The sequence below is a fragment of the Syzygium oleosum genome, unplaced genomic scaffold (genome assembly GCF_021117445.2).
Source record: "Syzygium oleosum isolate NSW1041296 unplaced genomic scaffold, Sole_v2.1 Sole_v2.03, whole genome shotgun sequence".
Classification (NCBI taxonomy): domain Eukaryota; kingdom Viridiplantae; phylum Streptophyta; class Magnoliopsida; order Myrtales; family Myrtaceae; genus Syzygium; species Syzygium oleosum.
Window position 1 is genome coordinate 7,684,576 of NW_026607487.1, and position 21,075 is coordinate 7,705,650.

Below are 21,075 nucleotides of genomic sequence, written 5' to 3' on the forward strand. Positions count from 1 at the left end.
AAAAAAAAGTTTTAGGACTAAATTGGCACAAATGCAAAAGGTTTAGGACTTTTTTGACACTTTTGACCTTTTCTTTTTGTACACTCCGCATTTGCCTATTTAATCCAAACCAAACTGTATTTCGGTTTGGAATTAATCAACATAAATCGCCTTTTCGTGATTTAATTTGAATATGAACCAAACCCTACTCGCCCTTTTTATTCCTCTCTCCACCTTCACACGCATTTATTGCTTGCAATAACTTTTTTAGATGGTTTTATTTAATTGTAAAACGTTTGTCACGTGTCGCTCCATGAGTGGATCTAATTAGACATATTCGCACCATGTCGGCTGCTGACGTGGCGATTCGATACTACTGGATATTTTCTCGGACTGTAGAGACCTCACACACTTGAGGGCTTACTCCTAGCTCACGTGAGCTCATTTCGTATGACACGTTAGATTTTGTGGGACCTACGATTGCACCTCTATCAACGGCGCCCGTGTCTTAATCAAAGAGACCGAAGCCCATGATGGTCCTGCAGCGAAGTGACCGTTCGGGTCAAATTAAATCGAGGCCCGCGAAAAAATTGGCCCAGTGGCCCAACGGCCCATAAGGCCCGACTCGAGATGAAAAGCGCGGGAAACGATCACCAATAAATTAATCATTTTATTCCCCCGCTCGTCTTCAGTCTCGCGGCACTGCGGACTGATCTCTCTCTCTCTCTCTCTCCCTCGCTCTGTGGGAATCCCTTTCCGTGGAAGTCATCGGCGGTTTCGTCTCCGTCATACTTCAATCGCCGGCGAGATGAACGGCGACAGCCGGAAGCGCGACCGTGGAGACTCCTGGAGCTTCAGGCGGCAGAAGCAGCAGCAGCGGTCAGCCGAGGAGGAGCTCGAGTCGAAGCTAGGGTTCGATCTCTTCTCCGAAGGCGAGAAGAAGCTCGGCTGGTTGCTCACCTACGCTCCTGTACGTATATTTCGTCATTTGGCCGAATTTCGTTCAACTTGTCTTCTCCCGATTTCGGCGGTATCCGGAAGCTATTCGTTTCTTAGCTTATTAATTGGAGGATGTGTTGATGGAAAACTCGATCGCTTGCCTGAGTTTCTGGTTCGAGGATGTTCTGGATTTTGACTTTTGGTTTGTTCTGCAGTCGTCGTGGGAGGATCCTGACACATTCAAAGTCCATAGTTGTATCGATCTTTATTTTGTTTCTCAGGTAACTGATGATGCTGAAATTCATATATTGGATATTTCGAATATTGACTTTGTCCATCGGTATGTTGTTGTATCGACCGTTTACTCCTTGGAGTTTGATCGCAGGATGGTAACAGTTTCAAGTCAAAGTACAAGTTTCGTCCTTACTTTTATGCTGCAACAAAGGTAGGGATGGAATGATTCTCTGTCATCTATGTTTCTGATCATTTAGCCATGGCTAGAAATGAGCAGGAAGCGGAAGCTTGAAAAAACTACTATTGTCGAAGATGCACCTTGATGCCAAATAGACCAGAATGTGAAATTTTTTTCCTCAAGCTGCTCACTCAATTCTTTTTGTCAACTCAGTGAATTTTGCAAGTGCAAAAAATAGTAGCTGTCACTGTTGTGGCCGTATTATTGTTGCCTTTAGAGATTAAACATCTGGAAAAGTAGGTCAGTTGGAGTAGAATAGGTCCCATTGATGGACATTACTAGTTGTGCTGAATTTGTGAAGTATTTAGAGGATAGAGATGATGGTGCAGTTACTGTGATGAAGTTTGGTGAAAATTTTGGGAGTTGCTGCTGTTTTGCATTGTATTTAAATTGTTGTGTTACTGCAACACTAATTTAGGCGGTGTCCCGTATACTGCTTGTGCAGGAGAACGTGGAAATGGACGTTGAGTCTTATTTAAGACGAAGATATGAAAGCCAAATTGCTAATATTGAGATTGTGGAGAAGGAGGACCTTCATTTAGTAAGCCACTCTTTTTTCTTGTTTGCTTCTGCATTCACTGTTTATTGCACATTGGATGGTTTAGATTTTCTTTCCATGTTCATTTCTTTATGCTGTGTCCAGGTATTTTCTACCATATTTTATTGGCAACATCATTCTATAAAATTAGATCTATTCTATCGTCAAGTGAGCTGCTGCAAAAGACTAGAAAAAGGTCGAATGGACATTCATTTCTTATTAAAGAAATCATGGAGCTTCAGTTTATTTAAAATCTGATGATGTAAATTCCGCTCCCATCTCCTGGCCCATTAATCAGGTGCACTTACCATGATGCGATCAGCTTCCTACTGAAGCTTTTCCTTATATTTTACCAAAAGATTTACAACTATTTGCGTGGAGAACTAGATACATCTTTTTGCTTTTGATGGGTTGAATTTGTAACAAATTGACGATCTGTCAATTGAATAGCAGAATTGATGTTTTGTTCAAGTTCAAAGGGTGCAGGGACAAGAAATCTTGTGGACCGTGATATATGGAATTTGGAATTCTATCGTGATATATGGAATTTGGAATTCTTTGTGTTTTTAAAATGCTTTATATACATTTAGAGGCACGAATTTTCTGTTTGATTCTCTTGTAAAGTGTTATTTGTGGAAACGAAATCTCTCACTCTCAACCAAAGACTATATTTGTTTTGGAATTCTTTGTGCTTTTGTTTCACAAATTGGGCATTTTGGGAGTCCTAATATCCATGTTGCAGTCCTTGCCAAGTGGAATTTGTTTCTTCAAGCTTACGGTGATGTATTGTTAAATATTTCTTTTTTTTCCTAAAAGAGTTGCTCTGTTATGGGCAGAAAAACCATCTCTCTGGATTGCGGAGATCATATCTTAAAATATCCTTTGATACTGTTCAACAATTGATGACTGTGAAGAGCGACCTTTTGCACATTGTTGAAAGAAACCGGACAAAGATGGAAGCTGCAGAGGCATATGAATCTATATTGATGGTGAAGAGGTAAGCTTCGTATTCTTATCAGGTCTCCATTCTTATGAATGGGTACATTTGTTGGTTTTTAACGTTCAATCGAATTAAGTTGCCTTATATTCTGTTCTTTTTCTGGAAGGAAAGTGTTGATATACTTCACTAATTTCTCAGTTCATATCTACAGAGAACAAAAACCTCAAGATTTTCTTGATTGTATCATTGGCCTCCGAGAATATGACGTGCCATACCATGTACGCTTTGCTATTGACAATGGTGAGTAGATGTGCCATTTTTCTCTCTTGAGGAACTTCTTGCTAATTTTGCTTTTTAAGGTGTAAGGCATGTCTTCTTTACTCATGTAAGTTTTCTACTGACAGATGTGCGATGTGGACAATGGTATGATGTTAGTGTATCTAGTTCTGGTGTCATGCTTGAAAGGAGAACTGACCTACTTCAGCGTGCCGAAGTACGTGTTTGTGCATTTGATATTGAGACAACAAAATTACCCTTGAAATTTCCCGATGCTGAATATGATATGATCATGATGATTTCATACATGGTGGATGGAAAAGGTTACCTAATTATCAACAGAGAGGTGTGTAATCAAGACTTCATCTATTTTGTTTGAACTGAATATGCTCTTATCTCTGTTGCTGATTCAATCGGCATAATGTCTGATGTTAACATCTAACATTGTCTGTTACTGTTATCTAATACTGGTTCACTTATCTTTAGTGTGTTGGAGAAGATATAGAAAATCTGGAGTACACCCCAAAACCAGAATTTGAAGGAATTTTTGAAGTGATGAATGTGAAAAGCGAGGTAATAAATTTTGTGAAATGCTTTTATTATGCTTGTATTTGCAGATGGCATGATCGACCTTTTTTCAGGTAGAACTCCTTCATCGCTGGTTTGCCCACATGCAAGAGCTGAAGCCTGGCATATATGTCACGTATAATGGTGACTTTTTTGACTGGCCATTCTTGGAGAGCAGAGCAGCCCATCATGGGCTCAAAATGAGCAATGTAAGCATTCATCAATATTCATTCGGGAATTATTGCAGAGATTGAGCTTTTGTTTTCACTTCTAGATTGCACCTTAGTGTTAGTTTGAATGCCAACATTTGGTTCAGGAATTTATCGGCATTTCCCATACCTTCCTATCTATCTTTTTGATCTTTCAGGAGGTAGGATTTCAATGTGACAAGAACCAAGGGGAATGTCGCTCTAAATTTGCCTGTCATCTGGATTGTTTTGCTTGGGTCAAACGTGACAGTTATCTTCCCCAGGGTAGCCAGGGTCTGAAGGTAAGCTGGTCAATTTCAAGGTCATATGCTATTTGTTGAGATTTTCTTTTGTTGTCATATATTTTGAGAAACTTGTGGAGAAATTAATCTGGCAGTATTTACAGCATAAGTACTGCAACTTTGTGATCTATGTCTCATATGAGCTTGTAAGGTGATATGCAATGAATGATTATAGACTCTATTCCTCCTAATCCATTTAGTATGTAGGATATCATGTTGTCATCAAACATTTTGTACTCAACCTTATTATAAGAATATTTTGACTTCTGTTGTGAGCTGGTAAGCTCATTATCTTTTTGCTGCTCATAATTATCTGACATGGGTTACACATAGAGAAAACAAGAAAAGATAGAACGAGCAAAACAGCTCGGTACTACTCAATGATACAACTATAAGTGATTAGTTACTGGTTTCAACTCATCTATATGAGATTATATGGAAGCATGTCTTTGTCTGCATTGTGTGCAATGAGGTAACATAGTTCTTGCTCTGTCTTTTGCAAGGCTGTGACAAAGTCGAAGTTGGGTTATGATCCGCTTGAAGTAAATCCAGAAGATATGGTGCGGTTTGCAAAAGATAAGCCTCAGGTATGAATTATCTGCAGTGATTCCCCATTTGGATGTTTGTATTGTATTGAAGTAGGTTGTTAGAAATGCATTTAATATCGGGTATACCTTTGAATAATAAAATGACGAGGATTTGTTTCTCAAAATGTTTGGACAGATGATGGCTTCTTATTCTGTTTCTGATGCTGTCGCAACATATTACCTGTACATGACCTATGTTCACCCATTCATTTTCTCTCTTGCAACTATTATCCCCATGTCACCTGATGAGGTTCTCCGCAAAGGTAGTGGGACCCTTTGTGAAATGCTTCTTATGGTTCAGGTAGGTTCTTGGGCGCCTATGCAGATTCTTTCCTGGGTGAAGCAATTTCTTCTATTTTGATAAGTACATTAAGGGACTTATCTTCTCTCTCTGCTACTGAATATTGTATTGATTACAGGCATACAAGGCCAATGTTATATGCCCTAACAAGCACCAAGCTGAGCTAGAGAAGTTTTTTAAGAATCGCCTTCTTGAGAGTGAGACATACATCGGAGGCCATGTGGAGTGCCTTGAGAGTGGTGTTTTTAGATCTGATCTTCCAACTTACTTTAAGCTTGATCCATCTGCATATGAGGTAAGAAAATTGATTGATTTCTGATCTTGCTTCGGGGACGCAATTGAAGTCCTAGATTTGCAAGCATATATCCTTATGGAGCTAGTTGACTAATTACTGATGTCTTTTCATATATCTGGTGCTAGAAGCAACACTGCAGTTTCTTCTGTTTAATTATCATTCTGCACACCTTTAAATTGACATGATCATGCATAGAGCTTGCATTTGTGTTGGCCTGTCCTAGTTATGTTTGTAATTTATGTCAATTATACTGGCATTAGAACATGATGAATTTGTTTAACAAGCCAATTGGTTGACTCGAAAATGTTTTTATCCCTGTCAATGTAGGCGACAAATGTCTCGTGTTTTGTCACATTCCAATTTTCTTTTATAGTTTTGTGTTTTTCATCATGTTGTGCCGTGTCATGTCTGATATTGACAGTCCCAATTGTGTTCATGCAATAAAAAACAGAAATAATGGGAGCTTAAGTAGACTTGTATAGTTCCTTATGAAAGAGATCCAGTAAAAAAACCATCAGTCTTAAATTAAGGTTTAGAACATCAATAAAATATAATCATGAAGCTTTCAAAGAATACAATGTATACTTTTATGCAGGAATTCGTTTATTATTTATTTAATGCTGAATCCAATATTTGCGTCGACCAATGATATGTGCAGCTATAAGAAAAAGGACTGAATGAAGGAACTCCCGAACATTTTGGCGATCTAGTTAGTCTGCCTGAGCCATGCCTGCATAGTGCGTGAAAAATTATCATGAACTTAGTTACAACCATACAATTGCTAACCTTCTTTGATTAAAGAGATGCAGGCAGCAAATCTACAGTATGAAAAGTGTCAACTTACTTCTTCCTCGTTGTTCCTGTTTATAAACTTAACTGAGATGAAAGTTTAGCTTGTCTTACTTAGCATATCCACGGTCGAGATTAGTTGTGACGGGATGAATTATACAAGTCGGCAACTTGCGGTTGCAAGAGCAATTTTCCTTTGGAAGAAGAATTTATTGAGGCTTCAAACGTTGATAATTTTTTCTGTCATTTTCCTCCCTTGAAACTTTTTTTTTTTTTTTTTTTGCAAAATGAAGTCCATTTTCCCCTTTCCTCAAGCTTAGATCTCATGAGGTAAAAGTATGCTGAATATATATTGTCCTAGCTGTTCATGCAAACATTCGAGTGCTTAACTATGTGTATCATGTGTCAAATTTGGATCTTGTGAGATTTTGATTCATGAATTTTACTTCAGGTTTCATGAAATTCAATTTGTTGTCATCTTCTGTAAACTTTCTTTTATTTATTTATTTTTCGGTAGTGGATAATTTTTCTCAAGTACAGAATTCTGGCATTCCCTGACCTTGGAGTACCTTAATTTCAGCAACTCATTAACAACCTTGACCGCGACCTTCAATATGCAATCAGAGTTGAGGGTAAAATGGATTTGGAATCAGTCTGTAATTATGACGAGGTGAAGAATGCTATTAAGGAGAAGGTGCTAACCTTGTCTCTTCCTGATTAAATCTCTTCTTAATAATGCTATGCACCTTGCAAGCTCCCCCGGCTCATGCTTCATTTGAAAAACTTGCAATCTTTTTCTTTTCAGATTTACAGCTTGCCTTTTATCTGAATTGTTAAATTTGATCAGCATGCGTTACATTGAATATGTGGTCCACGACTTCATTACTTTTTCTTTATTATTTGATCATTTCATGGGATTTCTTCGATATCTTGAAACTAGCAATATTATTTTCTATCCCATTCTATTATTCCCTCAAACTGATGATGATCAGATGACATTCTCCAGCTTAAAAAATTGCGAGATGAACCAGTACGTGAAGAGTCCCCCCTCATTTACCATCTGGATGTGGCTGCCATGTATCCAAACATTATATTAACAAACAGACTTCAGGTATGCTGCTGCAGATATTTCTTTTATTCAGCTCATTGCTTGAGGTTGTTCTGTACGCATTGGGAAAGAGACATGTCAAGCCTTCGCTGACATTTGACAGAACAGAGTACAGCTACAAATGTATCAATGAATGAGGTTCAATCCATGAAGTAAACAAGGGTATTCTTGTACCCTGGATGAAATGAATTAAGTTGAGCAACAAACGAGGGCTATGAATACTCACATGCTATATGAGTGATCATATCTACTATAAATTAAGTTCTAGTCATGATTATATTTTCTCCCTCATACTTGACTGTTTCTGCAACAATAAATTTTTGGCCTGTTTATAAAATTCGGTTATTTGTTCAATCTTTGTACTTTAGTTTGCTTAATTATCTTTTTGGTTAATGCGCCACGATGTCCTTTTGTTGATCTCCAGCCACCATCAATAGTTACTGATGAGGTATGCACAGCCTGTGACTTCAATCGTCCAGGCAAAACTTGTCTCCGAAAGCTTGAATGGGTGTGGCGTGGGGAAACTTTTATGGCAAAGAAAAGGTTCCATATCTCTTCAGTCAAATCTGCTTTTCATATTTTTTCAATTCTACATAGAATATCGACCAAAATCTGATTAAACATGTAACATGGCTATTATTTCAACCTTCAGCGACTATTACCATTTGAAGAAGCAGATAGAGTCTGAGATTGTTGATATGTCAGATGGACAATTATCAAAATCATTTCTTGACCTTCCTAAAGCAGAGCAACAGTCAAAGCTTAGAGATCGTCTTAAGAAATATTGTCAGAAGGTATGCCAGTAATCATCTTCAGTAAGAGCTTTTCTGATTGCCATGATTTAAAATACTAAGCTATGTATTGTTGCACAGGCATATAAAAGGGTACTTGACAAGCCAGTTGCTGAACTTCGAGAAGCAGGGATATGCATGCGGGAGAATCCATTCTATGTAGATACTGTCCGCAGGTTAGCAAAATAAATTGCGTTTTTTGTATATAATGACACCAATAGTTGACCTCTTTGTTAGACAGTATGTTGATATCTTTTTCCTATCTAGAACGTTGAAAATTTTTGCCTGAACCACAGTAGAATCTATTCCTTAATGTTTGACCTCAGAAGCTGTTCCTTGCAAATTAGTCGCTACTTGCAGTATGTATGAATTGTCGTTTGCCGTCTCCAAGGGTTTAACTGTGGCTAACCTAAATAGGGGCCAACTGCTGGTTGCATATTCATGCTAACAGTATTTTGTTTTCTTTTTGTGATTTTGGTTTCAGCTTTCGTGATAGAAGGTATGAATACAAAGGACTTAATAAAGTCTGGAAGGGGAAGCTGTCAGAAGCTAAGGCTAGTGGAAATTCTATAAAAATACAGGAAGCACAAGTATGAAACATCTTCATGTCTACTCACAACCTGATTTTCATCTTTCTTCTACATTACAAGCAGTTTTATTATTGGTACTCTCTGTTTGATATTTGCAGGACATGGTAGTGCTCTATGATTCTCTGCAGCTTGCTCACAAGTGTATACTTAATTCCTTCTACGGATATGTCATGCGAAAGTGAGTTGATTAGGTTTTAATCAAATCTTATTAATAGAAGCCCGTTTATATGTTTTGATTACTGTTATTGATGGTTGCTATCTCAGGGGAGCAAGATGGTACTCCATGGAAATGGCTGGAGTAGTTACATATACTGGAGCAAAAATCATTCAGAACGCTCGCTTGCTGGTAGAAAAAATTGGAAAACCACTTGAATTAGACACGGATGGTATCTGGTGTGCCCTCCCTGGATCTTTCCCTGATAATTTCACTTTCAAGGCAAAGTATGTTTCTGCTTCTTAATTTTTACATGTTGCAAAATTTCCGTTAGTCATATGAGAAGCTGCGATTTTTCTACCATGTTCCTCTTGTTTTCCCTTGGTTTTTGGACAAAATAACTTTGCCTTACTAAGTCTTTGCTACCACAGCACACATGCTTCTCCTTTTTTTCAGTAATTTTCTTGTAAAAAAGTCGAAAAACAAAATAGTGTACACTGAAACATCATAATGGTACATGAGAATAAGTTAGTAGTTGACAAAGCAGGTAAAGTTTATGAATTCATGTGAAAGATAACAGCAAGAAAGCAGGTTAGTATAATCGTTTTTGCATTGAACTGACTATTAACTGTATTGAAATCACTGAAAATCTAGAAATTATTACAATGTTTTAGTTATATGCAAAGTGACGATCTTTTCAGCATGTTCATCTTATTTCCCCTTCAGTTTTGTTGAAAATAGCTTTGCCTTTTTTAAATTTATATATGGGATCTGAGCATGGTTTGCAAAATAATTTTCAGGGATTCAAAAAGGAAGCTTACCATCTCTTACCCATGTGTTATGCTCAATGTTGATGTGGCACAGAACAATACGAATGATCAGTACCAGGTCATAATCGAAACTATCTTGCATGATATCTTGTCATTTACTTATAATTATCCTTTAAATAAGGTGGATTTCACTTTACCAATGAACTTTATGTAAAAGTGATTTTTTCTCTAGTGGCCTAACTGGTAATTCTTAGCAGACTCTTACTGATCCTATCAACAAGACATATACCACTCACAGCGAATGCTCCATTGAATTTGAAGTGGATGGACCATACAAGGTAATGGATTTCCTTGTGGTCTAAAATTTGTAATTGAGTTGCTCGTGACCATTTTCCTCTTCATGAAGGCAATGATTCTCCCAGCGTCTAAGGAAGAAGGGATCTTAATTAAGAAGCGTTATGCTGTTTTTAATGATGATGGGACCCTTGCTGAGCTGAAAGGTTTTGAGATCAAGCGTAGAGGTGAACTGAAGCTTATCAAAGTGTTTCAGGTATCTTTGCTTGTGCTTTCCTCTACTCCAGCTCATTCAATCTTCCACTAAGTTTTGGCCGTTGAATGGGGATCCTCTCTTCTTCAATAAGGAGAAACTTAGATAACTTTTTTCAGTTGTAACTCACTGACACACTTATCTGACCCAAGTAGGGATGGATTAACAAAATGCTTCAAAATGTCTTTCCTTACTTTATTTTCAGACATCTTGTTTCCCTGTCCACTTTATTACTTAGGATAAGCCAGGTCTGCAAGTCTGAACTAAATTTATTTATTTATGATCCAGAAGCATCTGTTGAAGAATTTCCTCATGGGAAATATTTTCTCTTGTGCAGGCTGAACTTTTTGACAAGTTTCTTCATGGTTCGACCTTAGAAGAGTGCTACTCATCAGTTGCCTCTGTTGCAAACCGCTGGCTTGATCTTCTTGATGTGCGTAAAAGATAAGCTAATTCCTTCACTAGTAAGATAACACTATGTGAAACACTGAATTTTGTCAACCAACTCCTGTTAATGTTTGTTCGACATTCTTATCCCCTTTTCTTTAAATTTTCATTTATCTTCAGAATCAAGGGAAGGATATTGCAGATAGTGAATTGCTGGATTACATATCAGAGTCGAGCACCATGAGCAAATCCTTGGTTGACTATGGGGAGCAGAAGTCTTGTGCAGTGACTACTGCTAGACGTTTAGCGGATTTTCTTGGTGAAACTATGGTAAAAGATAAAGGCTTGCGCTGCCAATATATAGTCGCATGCGAACCAAGGGTAAGTTACTGTATCATTGCCCTGGAAGACCCATAGATCCAGGAATATTATTGTAGTAATAGTCTTAGGAGTTCGTGTAGCTAACTTTCATAGTTTGACATTATGTGACTGCTGAATAAGTTGGCATTTCTTCTTTATGCATAAGTTGGCATCAATTTGGACATAGATGAACATGGTGTGGGAAACAGATAAAATGCCTTATATTATTTGTCTAGAACACACAGATGAACATGGTGTGGGAAACAGATAAAATGCCTTATATTATTTGTCTAGAACACACGAAAATGCGTGTATATTTCGAACATGTTGTAGAGTACTGATAAAATGCATTACCCATGGCCATGTCTAGTAAGTTCTGTTTTTGTTTTATGGTGAAGGTCTCTAGGTTTGCATGACCTTAAAGAACCTAATGGTCTGCCTTCTGCCTAATTGCTAGTTTAGCAGTCCCATGGCATCTTCTACCTTAGTTTAGGTTGCTTTTCTATCTTGAAATATCTAATGGAGTTTTCTTTTGCACCTTATGAACAGGGGACACCTGTCAGTGAGCGTGCTGTTCCTGTTGCAATATTTGAAACTGATATTGGTCAGTTATGTGCTATCATCACCTCCATAACATCCTTTTGCTGCTCATCAATTGAATGAATTAAGGCCTTTTGTTGCAGAAATAATGAAGTTTTACCTAAGAAAATGGTGCAAAATATCATCAGACGATGGCATCAGATCAATCATCGATTGGTCCTATTACAAGCAACGGCTCAGTTCCGCAATTCAGAAAATTATAACCATACCTGCAGCAATGCAGAAGGTGGTATTGATGTTGCCTTTTTGTTAGAATGATTTATCTTCCTTTTTCCTCTAAAGTTATAAGGCTTAAAATTCTTTAGGTTGCAAATCCTGTTCCTAGAGTTGTTCATCCTGATTGGCTGCACAAGAAGGTTCGTGAGAAGGACGACAAGTTCCGCCAACGTAAATTAGTTGATATTTTTGCCTTGAAAAATAAGGATGATGCACCAAACGAAGGTAGTGGTGATATTAGCACCAACCATATCGTGAATGAAAAGAATGTGGAAGATTTAGAAGATTTTGGTAACAAGAAGGAAAGTTCTATGGATAGACCAAGACCACTTGTTCGTCACTATGAAGGTAACAGTGAGAGGCATCCAGTCAAATCAATGTGCCAAGCAGATGACCATCAGGAAGAAACTAGAGTTATAAATAATGGGCTTCAAGAACTTTCATCATTGCAGCAACATGCTGTGTCTGCAGAAAATATTGATAGAAACATTGACTATCAAGGATGGCTTGAACTGAAAAAGAGAAAGTGGAAAGATGCTCTAGACAAGAGAAAACGACAAAGGTACATTTTTCCATACGAAATTTCTGCTTTATATAATGCTTAAAAAGGTTGAGTCTCATGTGTGGATGCACATCCTCCTTTACATTGTCCCCCATTTCATAAGTTGCAGCATCTGGATTCTAATTGCAATACCATAATCTTTGCAATTGAGAGGCTGGCAAGCAGATGTGTGTCCTATAATGTATGATGATGGCACCTTGGCTTGGAAGCACAGAACATCAGGTTTATGTGTTGAAGAACCAAAATCCCGCTAAAACAATGTTGACCTTGGGCTAGGCGATGACACATTGCCCACCTCCACTGGACACTTCGGTTTTAGACCACCATAAATAATGCAGCTCTTTCTTTCATTTTATGCTTCTCACTCTCATATGATCCTTGCCTGAATCTTAAGTTAGGCTGGGTGCATGCATTTTGCACACTCATCAGTAAAAGGGTCTTGTCTTGCCAAATGACAATGTCTTCACTCTTTTACAGGTTGGGCAACTTGAAGACCCCATCCATCCGAAATGGTGTTTCCAAACAGCCAGCTGGTACGAAAAATCATAAAGAAGCCAATGGGAGACAAGGGGTTAGCTCATACTTTACAAGGCATGAAGTAGCCCTGACAAGATGTCACTGGCAGGTCAAATTAGGATCCAGTTATAAAAATTTCATGGAAACGAGAACCATTTGACTGCTGAAATCTGTCGTCTGAACTGTTTCTACTTCTTTCAGATTATACAGCTGGTTCCAAGTTCAACGAGTGGACATTTTTTTGCCTGGGTGATTGTTGATGGAATTATGCTTAAAATTCCTATTGTTGTTCCTAGAGTGTTTTACCTCAACTCTAAAGCATCAAAAACAGAAGAATTTCCTGGAAGGCGTGTTAACAAAATTCTGCCCCATGGGAGGCGTAGCTATAACCTAGTAGAGGTGCACATACCTCTTATTTTTACTAAGTTGTATTCTACCTTAATGAAGATATTACTGTGAAAAGATTGTTAAATTTGTTTTCCTGTTTCTTTACTTGTTTGCATGAAGGTTACTATAGATGAAGATCAATTCAGGATTGAAAGCAAAAAACTTGCATCTCTACTTGCAGACCCAGAGATCGAGGTCAGGATACCAATGCACGTTATATCAACAATATTTATTTTCTGTTGCTTGTATTCTCTTGCTTACAATGTTTTATGATTTAATACTTATGGTCATCACTTATGGACTTCTCGAACCCTCAGTTTTTCCTTAATGCTAATAGGGCCATGTAAATGTTTCAGAGTTTTTTCTTTTTTGGTCCAAATGTTGCAGAGCTTGGTAAACAAGACTTTAAGTACATAAAAAGAGAAGATTAAACATATTAAGGCTGGGCCTTCTTTCTCTAGTAACAGTTTAGGCTAACCAACTTGTCCTTCTGGTGCATGTTAAGTTGTGAAATATATGTACTAATGACAAATTTTGGTACTCTGCTAGCGGAGACATGCAATCTAAATTGGATCCTGACAGTTCTCGTATTGCATCCAAAGAACTTCTGACCTTCACTGTTGACTAGACCCATTAGTTTCTCTCGCATCTTATGTTCCGTATCAGAAACTTGTCTTAGTGAGCTCTTTATCAATCATATCTTGTCTTTCATTTTAAATTCTACAAGGACATGTAGGGCCTTGCAGTGAATTAGGTAGTGATATTTCCATCACGAGACATGTTTGCTAAGCTGATGTGCATTTTATTAATTGATCTTGCTGGTAATACATTTTTAGTTAGTTTTGCTTTTGCCAAACTGTGATGCTAATGTTTAACTCAGGGAGTATATGAGACGAAAGTGCCTTCAGACTTTGGCGCTATCCTGCAGATTGGATGTGTCTGTAAAGTAGATAAAATGGCGAAGAAGCGAAATGCCCAAGACAGTTGGTGTCTAACTGAATTACATATGAAAACTACGGCAGAGTGCTCTTATCTGGAGCAGTCCATCTCGTTCTTTTATTTGTACCATAGGTAATCTGATCTATCTTTTTGGCATATGGATTAGCTCTATTTACATTATGGTGATATGGCCATAGAAAAAGTCATGTTAGTACATGTGCCTCTACTGGGTTTAACCTCAAGACTTTTCAAGTTGGAAAAGGACAACTGTTTTCTAACTCTTATCATCCTCTAGTTTTTTGGATAAGTAGGACGCGGCAGCTCGCCCTATTTAATCCGTACTAGAGTTAGATCCCTTGGATTCTTTGCAGTGTCCTTAATCATGCAAAAGGTAGTCATTCAGTCAAATAAACAGAACTGGAGAATTTCCTGCACTTCAGAAAATATCAATTGTTTTGCATCGGTATTAGTTCTTGTTCTGGACAATAACCAATAATGGTTTAGCAAATAAGTCTATAAAAATGTATATGGCGCTTGTAGGATGCAGGGAATAAGTTCAAATTCTTCATGTGTTTGACTTATTAATATCTATGTCATATGCTTATCATTGCTTGAGGAGGCTATTTATCTTACTGTCCATTCCATTTCAGCATTTCTGAAGGACGAGCTATATTTGCTAGCTATCTTCCTGCATTGAGATCAATATCTGTCATTGTGGTAAATCCTCACCAGAATAGAGATCTATCAGCATCTTTTCTTGAAAGACAATTCCGGGAAGCTTGCCAAACTTTGGCTGTTGAACTCTCCACTCTACAGGATGGTATCACTTTCAAGGTATATTTTTTATTTCTTCTTCTTCTGAAAGCTTTTTAATGTTTTCTTCTACCTTAGTAATTTTTCTGCTTCTATTGCAGGTAGATTATGTTGGATATGTGAAGGATGCCGAGAAGATTCTGCAGCGGCTTATAAATGAGCACAGGTTTGACTTGTCATTTAAATTCTATGTAAGCTGTTTAAGGAAAGTTTCTCTCAATTATGTCAACAGCTTAAACACAAACTTTATAACACTTCAATTATTATATGAGTACATGGGGAGATGTACTGCAGATTTGTCTAGGCCAAATGTACATGGAAGATCCCAAGCTGAACAAGCATTCACATTAATCTAGAAAATATTGAAATATTTCTTAATAAGCTTTTTTTACTTTGTTTATACTATGTCTTCTATTTGTTCCCTCTGAGAGGTTTGAATTGGCTTTTCTGTCCATCACAAGCTAAATGGCTCTCATGAGCCCTGCTAAGCACTCTTTCTTTTTTTAGCCTGTTCCACCTTTAAGAGTAGGGCTTACATACTGTGTTCCTTTTGTTTACATACTGATATTAGCATCATGAATGCTGAATGACAGACATGAACATCATGGACCTACAATTGCTGTCATTGAATGCCCCAACATTCAGTCAATCAAATGTGGTATACAAGCACTAGATCAATTTCCATGTGTGAGCATTCCTCCTAATGCTCGTGATAGTCAATACCAGGTGATGTAAATTTATGATAAAAGCTGCTTCTCAATTATCTATTACTTTCATGTTACTTTTTTGTCCCTATATATCTTTACAGATCTCTTAATTTTGGGGCTCTGTACAGTTTCTTGGATGGCAACAAATAGCTGCCAAAGTTGGAATGCAGCGTTGTGCTGCATCAACCCAGTGGTTGAAAGAAAGGATCTCTCTCTCCAGATATGCTCATGTAATACTTCTATTTTGCAAACAGAGTTCCTCTTATAGTGTCTGTGGTGTGAGCCTTATAATTTATTTGACAGGTGCCCCTGGGGAACTTTGAAGTTGATTGGCTTATATTTACGGCAGACATCTTCTTTTCAAGAGCATTGCGGGATCAACAACAGGTTTGAAAGTGGAGAATTTCTAAAAACTTCAATTTGAGTGTTATAAGTATTTGGTCCTTTAGATTTACATTTCTTGGTACTCGTGCTGTTGCAATGAAATTCTGACAGGCTATGTAATTCCTTTTTTACCTTTTGACTGATTTTGCCCCGGAATCTTGAGGTCATTTATTAACTAGCTTTCCTCAGGCAAAGATGCTTAAATGTAATATCTTTGTAGGTGCTATGGATTTCTGATGATGGTATTCCGGATCTTGGAGGAATCCATGAGGAAGAAACTTGTTTTGCAGATGAGGTTAGTTTCAAGGGCTATACCATGACTCTACTTCTATTTGATGCATACTTCATGCTCATTAAGGACATGTATCTTGGCTACCAAATTACATTATTCTTCTCTTCCAGCTTTTGCCACTATCTTGTCTTTTACTAATCTCAAGTATCCCCAAGGTGCTGATCGTTTGTTTCTATAGGTTCATCAGAATGTTCTTACCTATCCTGGAGCATATAGGAAAGTGTCTGTGGAGCTAAAGGTCCACAAAACATACAATTTCCGATATCTTTTCTAATTATTCTTTCTGAGATCTGCTGCTGAATCACATATGATATTTCTCTTACCAGATTCACCACCTAGCTGTGAATGCTCTTCTCAAAAGCAACCAGGTCAATGAAATGGAAGGAGGTGCTCTATTAGGTTTTGACCAGGAGTTATACGCAGAGACGGATCAACAATACAGCATCGACGATGCAACTTCATGTGCAGCTGCATTCCGCTTGCTGAAACAGTTAGTTCAGAGGTGCCTTACAGATGCAGTCACCTATGGAAATGTCTATGCTGATGCAATATTGCAACATGCTTATCGATGGCTTTGCAGGTAAACTTGCCTGATGTTCATCATGCCTAAACTTCTCAGATGCGCCTTTTTCTTCTGAAGCTGATGTTACTTATTACTTCTTTCCTGTATGACAGCCCACAATCAAAACTTCACGACCCAGCTCTTCATCGCATGCTTCACAAGGTAGGCACTTTCTGAAATTTTCGTATGGAAGTGGATCAGACGATTTGGAGATCAAAGATCAATCTTGTTGCTATGTTGTTTCATATTCTAACCGCATTACTTGAAATTCTTAGTTCTTTTCTTCTGTGTAAAGACTCACTGAAAAGGTGATAAGGGGCGTGGACGGTGTCTCTACTTTGTAATTATAAGTTTACTTGATATTAATGCTTGAGACATCTAAATCGTCTTTAACTTTGTTGAAGATTCTTGATTTAGTTGTGCATTAACAAGTAATCATGCAGCTTATCCTTTTTGTTGTCTAATGTCAGTTTTCTACCAATACAGGTCATGCAAAAGGTGTTTGCCTTGTTGTTGGCAGAGTTTCGCAAACTTGGTGCCACAATCATATTTGCAAACTTCTCAAAGCTCATTATTGATACTGGAAAATATGAGTTATCAGCAGCTCAAGCTTACTGTGATAGTTTGCTTAGAACAATCCAAAACAGGTTAGTTGCAGGCATAAGTATCTCTCTTTGGTTATTGGCATTGCGTTGTCTTCATAACACTGTCTTCACTGATGTCTAGAGACTTATTTGAGTGGATTGAGATGGAACCAGTGCAGTTCTGGCATTCATTGCTTTATATGGATCAGGTATGTTGTCAATCATTCTGTTTAGAACAGTTAGCATCACCAGGTTTTTTTTATCAGAGCTCTGGAACATCCACCATTGCCCAAAGGACGGCGTGATTTCCTTTTACGGAAAGTAGTCTGTGCAGTGACCAAGCAAATACATTGTGCTCTGTGTGGTTTTCTATTAGCAAAATTTAAGTCTCCCGGTAAGAAGTTTGAATACATGTGTCCAATAATGTAGCAGAAAAAAACTTTCCCTTATCTGAGAATCCAAGCTTATGCTCTCAATTCGCCATAGACTGTAGATTAATTACTTTCACATTGTAAAGCGCCTTCACATTTTCTTCTTTTTCAAGAATGTGGAACCGTGGTTTCTATTAGGTGGAGATATTTCTAGATGCTTCGGGTGTAAAGTAGTGATAATAAAGTCAAACAATCGCAGTTGTCAAATGTGATCGAACTTCAGCAATGGTTGCAAACTTTTGTTTGTCATTTGATTGAGAATACATGAAGTTTGCTCTAGATAGAAAATATAACCAGACATACTCAAACAGCTTTATCCCTAAGATTGGACTTGGCTATAGCTGACTCGGCATGATTTTCACAATATCGTCCTTGTCATCTGAGGCACGTAATCAGATTGAAAAGGAATGGGGGAGTTTTTGTGAATGTTATCTTTGAAAACTAGTTATAGCTATACTGCAGGCAAAAGGAAAGGCATGAACTTTACATTGCGCTTAGGTTCTCTATGGTATCTGCTTAAATGATGAACTTTAATTATCCAGTCTGTATATTCCAACTGACGTGCGCTTTCTTGTTGATAGTATAATTATGGTGGAATCCCTGTCAGAGTTGATGTAAATGTTGATGAACCTCAAGTGGATATTGTGTCAAGCTGGAATATTGCTGAATGTTTGCCCAAGAAAATTCAGGTTAGTCATTGTCATGACAGCTGCATTATGTATGGGAAAATTTAGCTTTTACGACCAAATTGTGAACCTACAATCAGTCATTATTGTTTGGCATTGGATTGTGTTTTGATAACCTTCTGAACCTTTTGCAGGATCACTTTATCTTCATCGTCTCTCAGTTCTTGTACATGCCTTGGAATCATGCACAAAAATTAGCTGCAAATAGGGCATGTTCAGATGCTGGCGACTTGTGCACTCCATCGATCACAGTTGTCGCTGCTAATAATTTTGAATCACACATGGTGGAATATCTCAGAGAGCAGGTGCAAGAGCATCTCATTGTGAAAGTTTGCACAGCTTTTCATGATTTCTTGAATATTCGAATGTTTTGTTTCCATTATTTGAAACTTTAAAATTGTCTACAGATTGGCTCTTACTTCTCCGATAAACTCTTGGGAGTAGTTCGTGATTGCGTCCTTCACATGAGAGAAATGGGCAGACATCGGGATGATGAGTATTCATCACCTGCTTCTACTAATAACAGAGGAGATGCTGCTTTGGAGTTCATCAAGCACATATGCGCGGTTCTTGCTCTGGATCAAAATGTTCAGCATGACATTCTGGTAATTCTATACCGGGTCGTGAATTTCCACGACTCTCCCATTCAACTGTGTGGTTATTTTCTTCACTCCATATATTTCTATACATTTTGAGTCTTGCTAGATTGATGGTCAGCATGACTGAGGATGATTGATTGAGACTAGTTATTTGCATGACAGCTAAAGTCCTAGGTTTGCTAAACTTAAAGTGTTTTAGAAAATCTAAAATTGGTATTGAGAATTGACATGGATAAATAATTGATAGCAAAGACATCTAACAGTTAGGGTATAAAACAGAAGCATGTAACTTCTCCTTATGAAGTTTGACCCTGAGGAGCAAATACGTCATGGTCAAGTCTCTGGTGTCAATAACTCACAAATCGTCTCCCTTTTGCTTGCTACAGGTGATGAGAAAGAATCTTTTGAGATACGTACGCATAAAAGAATTTGCTCCAGAAGCTGAGTTCCGTGATCCTTGCCAATCCTTCGTCTTACCCAATGTGATATGCAGGTAAATTCAAGCTTCTAATGGTTTTTAGACATACATCTGTCAGAGATCTACGAGTGTCTGTGCTAGTGATTTATGAGATGATGCACCAGTTTTGGTTGTTGTCTTGGTGGTCGGTATAAGGTGTAAATTTCTCCACGCCAGTGGATTTCAGAATCAGATTTGGAGGTCTCGGCCTCCCGTGACAATATCCCTCAAGTGTCGTCAGGAAACGATAGTTTCCTACATTCTTATCTTCAACGACTTCTTCACTTTTAACGTTGACACCTACCATCCCAATGGTCCTATTGTTATAGTTCTTTCATTTTTTTGGGCAGCTACTGCAATGACTGCAGAGACCTCGACTTGTCGCGTGACTCGGCTCTGTTAGCTCAAGAATGGTGCTGTGCCATACCACAATGTGGCCAGCCTTACGATCATGAAGTGATAGAGAATGCGCTTCTCCAGATTGTAAGGCAGAGGGAACGCATCTATCACCTACAAGACCTTACTTGCCTTCGGTGCAACCAGGTGAAAGCCGCACATTTAAGTGAGCAGTGCACGTGCGCTGGCTCATTTAGGTGCAGAGAAGATGCTTCCGAGTTCCGCGGCAAGATGCAGATATTTCTAAAGATAGCTGCGCATCAGAATTTTCAGCTCCTTAGCGAATGCACCTCATGGATCTTAGAAGGGAAATAAGCTGCCACTTCGCGACACCCATTCAAGAAAAAGAAATCGAGCATCATGGGTCAGGCATTTCGCAGACAATTGCCCATTGAATTGAAGTACACCCCGGGTGCAGCAGCTAAGGATATTTGACTTTTGAGGCACTGCAGCAGGCCAACAGAGAGGAGTTAACTTTGGAGTGGAGTTCTTGACTTCGTGGGGTTACTCATATATGTCATAATTCTGTCTTGAAGGGTGAGAGGCTAGATCTTCTGTGTATAGTTTTGGTGAAATGAATGCATCACATACGAGAGCACGTGACTGTTATATATGCTTACTCCGAGGCTCAAAGTCTGGACATGCTCAGCAGCAAGGTGCGAATAGAGTTTCATATGGAAGTGCACGTGACATTGTGGTACTTTAATAATATCGATCCTGATGATTCTGACACGGTTGATTTTCATGACAGGTCTCCAGGAGGATGTAATCTTGGATAATTATTCGGCTTTGGTTTCTATGGATAAACTCACTGATCAACCAAGCACTGATATTCTCATACCGCATGAGCTGGTTCAAAGAGTTAAGATTTTTAACGGCAAAATGTATATATCAGCACATGTAACATGCTTTGTTACTGAAACATATACCTGATCCAATATATATTATATAATCAATAAGTGAGGTCTTATGTGTGAGCTATAGAGTAGCAAACGGATGAATTTACCGAGGGAGAAAAAAGAACCTTAGTGCTTTGGCTCGAGTCTGAATGTATGTTTCACCTA

General features: G+C 38.2%; 1 protein-coding gene across 1 annotated transcript; it reads left to right on the forward strand.

Annotated features, from left to right (window-relative positions):
* The first annotated feature begins 694 nt into the window (after nucleotides 1-694).
* LOC115679148 (DNA polymerase epsilon catalytic subunit A-like) lies at nucleotides 695-20,979 on the forward strand. The gene is made up of 50 exons (XM_030602736.2): nucleotides 695-949; nucleotides 1,134-1,199; nucleotides 1,304-1,363; nucleotides 1,836-1,931; nucleotides 2,765-2,925; nucleotides 3,080-3,168; nucleotides 3,273-3,490; nucleotides 3,631-3,717; nucleotides 3,786-3,920; nucleotides 4,079-4,201; nucleotides 4,705-4,788; nucleotides 4,925-5,089; nucleotides 5,208-5,384; nucleotides 6,754-6,867; nucleotides 7,180-7,284; nucleotides 7,706-7,824; nucleotides 7,934-8,075; nucleotides 8,154-8,248; nucleotides 8,557-8,662; nucleotides 8,761-8,840; nucleotides 8,927-9,103; nucleotides 9,617-9,704; nucleotides 9,844-9,924; nucleotides 9,993-10,136; nucleotides 10,471-10,566; nucleotides 10,701-10,901; nucleotides 11,430-11,484; nucleotides 11,564-11,706; nucleotides 11,786-12,258; nucleotides 12,736-12,883; nucleotides 12,976-13,173; nucleotides 13,282-13,356; nucleotides 14,042-14,232; nucleotides 14,751-14,934; nucleotides 15,015-15,079; nucleotides 15,507-15,639; nucleotides 15,749-15,850; nucleotides 15,924-16,007; nucleotides 16,225-16,299; nucleotides 16,475-16,534; nucleotides 16,623-16,876; nucleotides 16,972-17,020; nucleotides 17,345-17,505; nucleotides 17,585-17,651; nucleotides 18,455-18,562; nucleotides 18,694-18,864; nucleotides 18,967-19,164; nucleotides 19,545-19,651; nucleotides 19,966-20,667; nucleotides 20,763-20,979. The coding sequence occupies exons 1-49, from the start codon at nucleotides 788-790 to the stop codon at nucleotides 20,324-20,326; spliced, it is 6,633 nt and encodes a 2,210-aa protein (XP_030458596.1). The 5' UTR covers nucleotides 695-787; the 3' UTR covers nucleotides 20,327-20,667; nucleotides 20,763-20,979.
* The last annotated feature ends 96 nt before the right edge of the window (nucleotides 20,980-21,075 follow it).

Coding starts and splice junctions, on each gene's coding strand:
- LOC115679148 (XM_030602736.2), top strand. CDS start 788: ATGAACGGCGACAGCCGGAAGCGCGACCGTGGAGACTCCTGGAGCTTC. Junction 8,249..8,556: donor TATGTAGATACTGTCCGCAG/GTTAGCAAAATA, acceptor TTTTGGTTTCAG/CTTTCGTGATAGAAGGTATG. Junction 15,851..15,923: donor CTCTCTCCAGATATGCTCAT/GTAATACTTCTA, acceptor TTTATTTGACAG/GTGCCCCTGGGGAACTTTGA.